At 37.7% G+C, this 10,197-nt stretch overlaps 1 protein-coding gene across 1 annotated transcript; it reads left to right on the plus strand.

Annotated features, from left to right (window-relative positions):
- Positions 1-474: 474 nt before the first annotated feature.
- Positions 475-7,893, plus strand: LOC121945060 (ubiquitin-conjugating enzyme E2 L3). Its single transcript, XM_042489066.2, has 4 exons — positions 475-566; positions 5,026-5,121; positions 5,212-5,398; positions 6,246-7,893. The coding sequence occupies exons 1-4, from the start codon at positions 540-542 to the stop codon at positions 6,398-6,400; spliced, it is 465 nt and encodes a 154-aa protein (XP_042345000.1). The 5' UTR covers positions 475-539; the 3' UTR covers positions 6,401-7,893.
- Positions 7,894-10,197: the final 2,304 nt, after the last annotated feature.

A 10,197-nucleotide genomic window follows, 5' to 3' on the forward strand; every position in this document is an offset into this window, starting at 1 on the left:
CTTTTGACTTTTTACTAATTTCTTGCTTTTTTTATGGGGCCCTTTCTTTTGTTTGATTGTAATTTCATCTTTGTGGGGCAGCAGTTTTTGTGTGTGAAAGGAATAGAAAGTCTGTCTAATTCAGACCCCTGTCTCATATATAAACCTGTTGAGTTCAATGATTTAAGCAAATAATAGCTATTAAATGAAGTGTAATGGTAGGTTACATTTTAAAGTCATTCTCATCAATTTGTTGTTGTTGTTTTTATCCCCATATATCTCACCGATGTTCAGCTCAGACAGTTTACTGAATTCATTTGAATTCTTGTGAATATTTGCATCATGTGTTAATAAAGGAAGTGGGGTGGCTTTAAAAAGCATGTTATATTCTCTGTAAAGACAGTTAACTCGCATGTTTACCCTGGTGATGGTAGTCCACTGAACCCATAAACTAATAATAATTTATATATATTTATATACAGTCTATGACTGAACCTCAGTCCAGAACCAGGACCATATTCGCCGCGCTGTGTATTCTGGGAACACACAGTAGTTTCAAGATGGCGGCGAGCAGGAGGCTGGGCAAGGTAAATCTCCCGATCCCGTTATTTTCACATCATTTACAATGTGTGGAGACGTACCGGCCGCTCCTGGACCCATTCTTTATTTGTTTAAACTCATGTTAAACAATGCCGTTTAAAGAAATACTCAGCGGCTCTATTGAGCCGTACACTGATTAAACGAGAGGTCACTAGTGGCCACCGACCGTTAGCAGGCTGACCAGATATTACCGTTAGGCAACGGAGCACCGGCGAATTAGGCCAGAGAGCCTAGAGTCAGCCTTCCGAGGACTACCGCGGGACATATGAGTCGTTTACTCGCCAACTATGGCTTTCCTGCAGTTTTAGGTTGTATGACCGAGGGAGTGAGTGTAAATGCGGCCAACATAAAACCGCGAACTAGTTTTCTCGGCATCAGGCGCTTGCTAATGGGCTAACTCGTTAGCTTCAGGTTTTAGCTGCGTTTGAGCTAGCTGGCTAGCTAGCCAGCGAACATTAGCTAAACTCCCAGTTAGCTAGGTTTGGGAGTTCGTCACTCTGGGATGGGTGGGAATAAACATAGTCCAAATCGATTGCTTGAATTATTCATGGCCGTAACGTGAAAGTATCACACAGTAAATGTCAGGACGGAACGTGCTGTTTTTTGACAACAAGTCAGTAAGACTTTATAGCGAAGCTAGTTTGAACCCGACGTCACACAACAACATAAAGCTCCCGAGGCTAACGTTAGCTGCTAGGACAGTCATGAAATCGGCCACAATAAAGACTGGAGTAAAGCACTGCCTTGATTAACAGCGTTGTTTCATGGAGTACAAGTATTGTTGTTTTTTTTTTTTGTAGGCTGTTACCCAGTAACTAAATGTATCACAAAAGATGAGACTCCATAAGGATGTGTCAAACTCGGTTCAGCGTATGACAGTGATTGAAGATGAGGCTTACAGGCCCGAAAGGCTTACCTTTGTTTTATGGAACTAATAAAACCAGAATATCAGAGTTGGGTAACTCAGTGTGTTATCCCCCTGCTTTCTCCTCTATGTGAGCAATCCTGTGTGTATATGTTATGATAGGGAGGACGAGCACAGATTATTCCTTAGCCAATTACAGGATCCTCAGTACTATAACATTATAGAATAATATAATAACACTTAATAAACTCTGTAAATAAATGACTAAGAGTTAGAAATCACATGGTATGATCTGGGCCTAGTTCAAAAAAATTAATCTGGATTGGAAAAAGGGATTGATAGATCATCAGTCTGGCCAATTTTTGGGCCAGATATTTAGCATTTCGCTGATAACCTCAGTGTTTTAATTTAATGATTGTCAATGACCTTAATTAGTTAAAAAGTGCAAAGAATGTGTCAGTATGGGAGGAATGTTTATTTTATAAAACCTCAAGAAGCTATACTATTCATTTTTATTTAAAATTTCCCCTTAATTTTATTTTTAAAAAAGTGTCTGGAAACTTTTTGTGTATGATGCTGAAAGTTTCAGTTTTGATTAAACATGTGTTAAACACAATTGAACAAAGTTTTGTGTTGAAGTTTGCTATATTCCTAATTTGAAATTTTGACAGAATTGTTTACATTTTTATTGTAAATGCATATTGGTTCTCAATCTCTGTTATCAGTCTTATTAACTACTAATAATTGGAATTGTCACTGAAAGACCTGTATCAGAGTGATCAAATTTGGAAATCTGATGTTTTGCTATCTGGGATCATCGGATCATCTTACTTTTGTAGCAGTTTTTCAAAGCAACATTGGATTGGATAACCCTGATCCAGATACAGACTTTGCAAGATTACCAAATCCAGAAAATAAACGCTCTAAATGGAAGTATGTATTACAATGTAAAGGACTAGCTCTTTAAAGAGCAGGTAGAAAAGCCAGAATGGGGTCACTTTATCTGCAAGAGACAGAAAAAACACAGGGGTGCAATTGTTAGAAACTACTTTAAGATGTATTAATAAATGAAAGTTAAAATCAAGTAATTACCTCAAAGATTTTCATTTCAGTGATTGTCTTTTAAGTCACTGTCTATCAGTGAATGAGGTAACGCAATGGTAGTTTAGCCTCTGACTCCCTGATGAAAGCCCTTGCACTGGCAGTGTTAGGAACTTGGTATCTGATATAAATTCATCAGTCTGGTTTCAAGACTTATTCTGCAAACATTCAGTTACACCTTAATGCCATAGATGGCATCAAAGAGTGCAAAACAAAGATCTCTGTTTATATAACTTAAGATAATTTTTGCTTAATACTGACAGCATCTGGGGCATGATTTTATGGAAAAAAACATCTTAAAGGCTAAACAGATAATGTCTAAATTATCTACTTTATCAGTTAAACAAATAATGTACAAATGAATAAATAAATGTACATACATTTGACCAACTTGAAACCAATCATAATTGATTCATGAAATTTAACTTGAAACGACCCTGCTGCTGTGATAAGAATAATCCTTTTTTCTTTTTCTTTTTTTAAAATTTGGTTTTAAGGTATCCCAATCCCACCAAAATGTTATGAACAACACAAACTGAAAGTTCTATCCAGATCAAAACTAAGATAGGATTATATGAGCTAATCCAATTTCAGATCCGTTTTGTCTTTTTAACAACCCATTCTCAAGATTTAATCCAATCCGATATCTTAAATCTGATCAGATTAATTTTGAACAACTGGGCCCTGCACCATAATATCGGCACAGCATTTGTATAGGCAGATATCGGTTTTCAAAATGAAATATTGGAACAACTTGCTGATTTCTGCCCATATCACAAACTGCTTTTTTTCATTGACAAAGTAAACATGTACAGAACATCAACCTTAAATTAACATTAACCTTAATTACATGAATTGAAAAGGATGGTATTTAATGTCTCCATCTGCAGAGGGCTATCGTGATAAGAGTATGCATAATATGATGTTAATTTCACTACAGAAGAGACTTGATGATCACTAAAATTTAGTGGGGGAAAAGTGGATATATCAATATTGGTTATTGGCCAAATTAGTTGAAATAAATCCAATGTTGTGCATTCCTACTGTATATATAATTTTAAATACTACAAAAGCAACTAGTGACTCACTAAAACAGGTAGATGATGTGAAGGGTTGGTGTTGGTGCATTAATTCAGCTTATCTTTTTCAATTCTAATTGAATATGGCTCTTTTTTGTGGATACATTATTAAAGAAGAAAAGGCAAAAATCTTTATTTTATGTAGATCTAGGCTGTCACAGTCAGCCATTTCAAGGCTTCTTTCTTAGTACCCAAGTGTAAATTTGTTGTGCAGATAAAGCAATCTAAGTCCAAGAAGAAGGATTTTTCCAAATTTGTAAACTTTGTAAATTTCGGTATATTTTAAGAAAATAGATCCCACATTTATATATTTATTCATTTGTTTGTTCTTGTTTATTTATTTATTTACTTTATATTTATTTATTGCCCTAATATTCTCCCAAAATGAAATGCCCAGTTTCTGAACTCTGCTTCTGTTGTTGACATGCAGCAGAATGCAGAAAGGCACATGTTACCACCTCCATGACACAGTTATCTCAGTTAATTCCCCATTGGGAAAGTCACTAGTGCAGCCAATAAAAAGCTAAATTCCTGTAAGGTGAGCTGGAGGTAGCGCTAGTTGAACTAGGGATCTCTGAGGAGGTGAGCAAGATATTTACAGCCTGCGGCACCACCATCACCTCCCCTTAAACCACATTGTTGAGCTTTAGTCTCCTTCTGCCACACTGTGAACACTACACACATGTTGACTCATACATGACCAGGAAGGCACAGTAAGACCTTTACAAATCAATCAGTGAAACTGAAAAACAATAAAGCATGCTTTTATTTTTATTTTTTTAAATAAATCTGCAGGTACTTGGAGCTAGGTCCATTTCAAAACTGGTTTTCTATATTAGATGGGGCTCAAATGATTCTTTTTTTTTTCAAATCGCAATTAATTAAAATTTTTAATTGCATGATTTCAGTTCCAATATTTATTACAAAACAGTTATGAAGTCTATAGTAACAAATCGAAACAATTCTTACGAGGTTTTCTTGATTCAGAATCAAATAAAAGCAAAAAACTGCATGGGACTGTCATAAAGTGGGAGAACCCATTTTCATTCTTGAGGTCAGAGGTCAAGGGATCCCTGTGAAATGGCCATGGCCATCTTTTCCATCGCAAAGATGTATCCTAGCTTTGGAGCATTATTCAGCCTCCTTCCTGTTAAAAACAACGTTAGCATGACTCAGTTGGATTCCACGTGTCTTGTAGTTTCAGATGATCACTGCAGCTTTAAATCACAGCCTCTTAAAGACAGAAGTGTTGGCCAACGATTAAAAAAAAGAAAAAAATAACATGTTGATGATTATGGATTGCATTGCTATGAACTTGTTAATGCTGACAACTCTAATATTAAACCCTTATAAACATGAACATTATTTCACTTATGTAATCTACATTGTTTGTTCCCGCAGGAACTTGAGGAGATTCGCAGGTCTGGAATGAAAAACTTCAGAAACATTCAAGTTGAGGAATCAAACCTTTTGACATGGCAAGGGCTCATTGTTCCTGTAAGTAGTCCCTCCTTCTCTGTCCGCTGCACCATTTGTTGTCCCACAGTTCCCTTTATTATTACTAACCTCCTTTGTTTGACCTTCCAGGACAACCCTCCTTATGACAAAGGTGCATTCAGAATCGAAATCATTTTCCCCACCGAATACCCCTTCAAGCCTCCCAAGATCACATTCAAGACAAAGATCTATCACCCCAACATTGATGAGAAGGGCCAGGTGTGCTTGCCTGTGATCAGCGCAGAGAACTGGAAACCTGCCACCAAAACTGACCAAGGTGAGTGTATAAGGGGGTGGGACGGGGGGGCTGTTGTTTTTGTGTGTGTTTTTCCATCACACAGCAGGCAGGTAAAAGAAGTTAACCTGTTGGTGGTGAGCTGTTTGCAGAAGTGCAGCAAGAGAGTAATTGCCACTTTACGCTGATAAAACACTTTTTATTTCCTATAGATACTTCAGTATAAAAGTTCCCTCTTATTTTGTCATGTAAAAGCTTTTATTGTGAAAATAAGGACACGTTGGATTTAGCAGCTGCAACTTAAGAGACAGAATGCAGACAGCAAAATCAAGCTGAGATCTAAAGTAAATCAGGTCGCAGGAGAGAAACTTAACTCCAAACTACAGAGATTCAGCAAGAAACTACAGAAGCACTGAAACACACACAGGCTTGTGTCAGGCACAAGTTCTTAGTTTGGCATCATTAGTATTATTTTTTGTATTCTTCCTGTATTTTGAGTTTTTAATAATTTAGGGAAAAAAAGTTTTTTAGGTGGAGGCTTGAAATAAGCCCCTTGGGTTCTTTGCCTCCTCCTGCACTGTATTTTACTTGTCTTTCTTGTTATTTTTTTTCTCTGTATGTTTTAAAATGTGCAAAATGAATGAATACAAAATACAGTTTGGCGTGGCACGGCGCGTCTAAATTGACAGTAGAAATTCAAATTGGTGTGGCATATTTTGACTTGATGTGGCCTAAAGAAGTGAATGAAAAACAGCATCAGCGTCACAGAGGGCCCCTGTGAGGAAGCTGATGGTACATTATCACCGCTTGTCTTCAGTCTCACAATGTCACACGTGCGTGTGTCTTCACATCTAACTTGCTGTCCTTTGCTGTTGTGTGTGTCTTGCAGTAATTCAGTCCCTCATCGCGCTGGTGAACGACCCCCAGCCGGAGCATCCCCTTCGGGCAGACCTAGCAGAAGAATACTCAAAGGACCGTAAAAAATTCTTGAAGAACGCTGAAGAGTTTACAAAGAAACACGGCGAAAAGCGGCCAATTGACTGATCACCTGATGAGCGTGTAGCCCTCTCTCTGTCTCTTTCTCCCCTCCTCTCCTTCTGTCTCACCCGCCCAAACCAAATACCGATCTTCCTCTCGCCTCCTCCCCACTCCACACACACCTCACCACCTCCCTCGCTCACTCTCCTCCTCCCCCCTCCTTCCTCCCCTTCCACCGGTCCTCCCTGCAGTCCAGCCGCCCCAGCTGAAGCCAGGCAGCGGCAGCGGCAGCCTCAGCCTCCCTCCCCATCCAGGACTCTCTGTGGATCAGACAGCTTCCTCCCCCTCCTCCTCCTCCTTCTTCTCCTCCTCCTCCTCCTCCTCCTTCACCTCCTCGGCCATAAATCTCCAGACCATTTCTAACTTTCTACTCTTTTCTTAATGTGAAAAAATGGAAAAAGAGATGATAAGGGAACATGATGTTCAGACGAAGAGTTAGATGGAAATACTGAGTAATGTGTTAATTTTCTGTTTGCTTTTCCTCTATATAAACAACTCTTGTGTTAAATAGATCTCACTTAGACATGATTTTTCTGAAGTTTTTTTTTGCAGAGAAGAAAAGTGGTTGATTACTCTCTTTTTTTTCTTTTGCCCCATCGTCAGTAATCTTTCAGGCTAAAAAAAAAAACAAAAAAACATGATTGAAAGAAGAGAAGCTGTAGGTAGGACCTGGAGGTGTGTGCCGACTGAAACGTTCCCCTTACTCACCTCCACCGCTTCTAGACTTGCACTGTACTCTACAAACGGGACAATCCCTCTCACATCTCCTTCCCCGCAGTTTGTAACCCCACTGAGCTCAAACAAACAATGGCAGGCCATACATTAATCGCTGAAAACGCAGCAGGAGATTCTCGAGTGTGAATGAAAAATTTGGTTTCCAAACACTCCAAAATGTGTCGTTCTCATCCTTTAAAGACGAACTCGGCAGTCTCAGATGTACTCTTTCTGCAGTACTCTTTCTCAGATCAGTTCTCTCAGAACATGCTGCTAAATAAGCATGACAAAAGGCTATTATGATTTTTTTTAACCCATTACTCATTAATGATCCTGATTGGCACTTGTCTCAAACTGATAACGTGGGAAAAACCTGTGTAGTTAATTGGAATCTTCCACGTTTCCTCTCCCACCATTGGACATAGACACGTATCACAGTAAAAACCGAGCCCTTTACCACACTGAGACATGTTCCAGCGGCAGATGGACTGTCAGCTGCCCAGCTGAAAGGGACGTCCGGATGGACAGAGAGAGGGAGGGAGGAAGGGAAGGGGGAAGGAGAAGCTGGAGAAGGATGCACTCAGCTGGATTGAAGCTCAGCTCCTGGAGGCAGTCCTAGAAACAAGCACCTTGAAGGCAGCTGGGAGAGGGCTGGCTGTCCAGGGGATGTGTCAGGACATGGAAAGGGACTGCAGCGGCCAAAAACAACCACCATGTAACAGCTGTTTGATCTGGTCCCTGTATTGTTTCATAATAAAGATGGCTAACCATTTGGCCTCACTGTCTGCCTGGTAGTCAAGTGGATGTTACACGTGTTTGGTTTTTGATGAGGAGACAGGAGCAATCCAAACCCATCAAAATGATCTAATCAGCAGTTTGGTAGAGATGAAATCAAGTTGAAATTCATTTTATAATCTAATGAACAAACATGTTCATAGTCGCTTAAAAGTTTGACCAAAAAAACTGATCACGTTCCACTGAGCTTTCAGCAGCATCTCACAGCCTTCCGCAGTGTGAGACTCCACTATGGTGTCATATAGCCGATAGCTGTTTAAAAAATCAGCAAATGAACTTTGAGTGCTGATTTTTTTTGTCACAATTTCCAAGGAAAAACCCTAACTTTGCAGTTCAACATCATTGTAGTCCTTATTAACCCTTCGAAACCTGTTAACATTAGAAACCTGGAGAGAAGGCAACAGGCAACAAATGAAGAAATGAGCCAAATATTAACAAGAAATCGACCCTTTAAAAACCTGAGGAAACTGGCTTGATTTCTTTTAGAAACATGGAATGAAGTTTCAAAGTATGAGTGACAAGCAAATTACAGCAAATTTAGCAAAAAAGGAAAAGAATAATTATAATTATTATAATGTCTAAAAATGCAGTTTTCTGGACATTTTCCCTACATTTTAAAATTATCTTCTAATAATTTTCTCTCACTCTTAGTTTCTTTTTCATTTAAAAAACTTCACAAATGAAATATCTCAGGTTTCAAAGGTCTAAATGCACGTGAAAGGTTCTGTAAGGAGCAAAAAATAAAATATGATTAAATATGGGAGGAAGGCAACAAGTGACAAAAAAAAGAGAAATGTCCTGAGAAAATAGCAAGAAATTAATAAAAAGTCAAGAAAATTACCTGAAACTTAGTGAAAAAAATAAAAAGGAGACAATGGGAAATCGCCTGAAAAGATTGCTCAAAATATAATAATTTTGTAACATAATTTTAAATATTTACTTAAGACAATGAGCCACAAATACTTTTTAAAATTGTTTTTCCCTATCTTTTTTCTTTTCTCCCTAGACAGTTTTTCCTAACCTTCTAAAATAATCTATTTAATCTACCTTTTTTTTCAGATTGTGAATCCTTAATAAATAAAAATATTAACACAAGGATAAAAACTTCAACATGTGTACCAAACATAGCAATGTTGTGTTTTCATTACTGATGCATCATTATTATTATTATTATTATTATTATTATTATTATTATTATTATTATTATTATAATTGTGATTAGTCAGTCTTTACCAAAGGCGAAGCGACTAAGTCAAACCTGTTCAGTTGCTGCTGCAGCAAAATGCTGAGCAGAGACATGGATGGCACCACAGGTGCGATGGCCAGCAGAGGGCTACAGTACATTATGCCAAAGACAACATTTGGAGTGTACAGGGATTAAATGCATTCTAAAATTTAACCCTGTTAACACCTGGATTGACAAAAGTTTTCTTGTGCTGCATTCAGACACCTTTTACGAGCATTTAATGCTCAGAAATTTGGAAATCTGGTTTGATTTCTTTTGAAAACTCTTGCCCCTTGGCAAAAAATGTCCTGCGAAACACTAAAAATTAGAAAAGGGTGACCAAAAAATGACCTAGATTAAAATATTAGATATAAGCAAAAAACTAGGGAAAAATGTATTCTATTATAATTTATAACTCTTATAATTAGTTTATATTTAACACTTAAGGTTGTATTTTTGTTCTTTTTTAACTTTAAAAAATCTTATGTTCAGTTAATTTTCTTGTAACTTTTTACTAATTTCTTTTCAATTTTTGTGTCTTTCTTGTTAAGTTGCGCATCACCTTCTTACCATGTTTTTTTTTTTAAAAAAAAAAAAAAATCAAGCCAGTTTGCTTAGGTTAAAAAGGATTAACAGTCTTATATGCTGCACTAGGTTTTTCTAAAAGCTGGCCGACATTATTTTCCATTTCTTCATCCTTTGAATGTACATCCTCTGCCAAAGGGCTGCTGTGTGTTGACTTTTTTAACCTCTTTTACTGTCAGTATTTCTGTCTTTCAGAGGCTTAGTTTTAAAGCTGGAAGATACTGGTATGATATGAAACTAGAAGACTTAAGGAATCCATATGTCATGCTAGCTGATCAGGATGTGTGAAGGGAAAAAGTCCCTTGACCTCCCACCTCCACATATCTGAACTAAAATGAGTTCTATCTGTGTGTGTGTGTGTGTGTGGTTTTAGTTCTGCAAAGAGAAAAAGTATTAATATAACATGTGTTGGAGAACCATACAGGAGAAAAGAGTCCAAGTTCAAAACTCAAAGGCAGGGCAATTTTCATTTTCTTTTCATCTC

Source organism: Plectropomus leopardus, chromosome 4 (assembly GCF_026936395.1).
Source record: "Plectropomus leopardus strain MGB_pleo_1.0 chromosome 4, ASM2693639v1, whole genome shotgun sequence".
NCBI lineage: Eukaryota > Metazoa > Chordata > Actinopteri > Perciformes > Serranidae > Plectropomus > Plectropomus leopardus.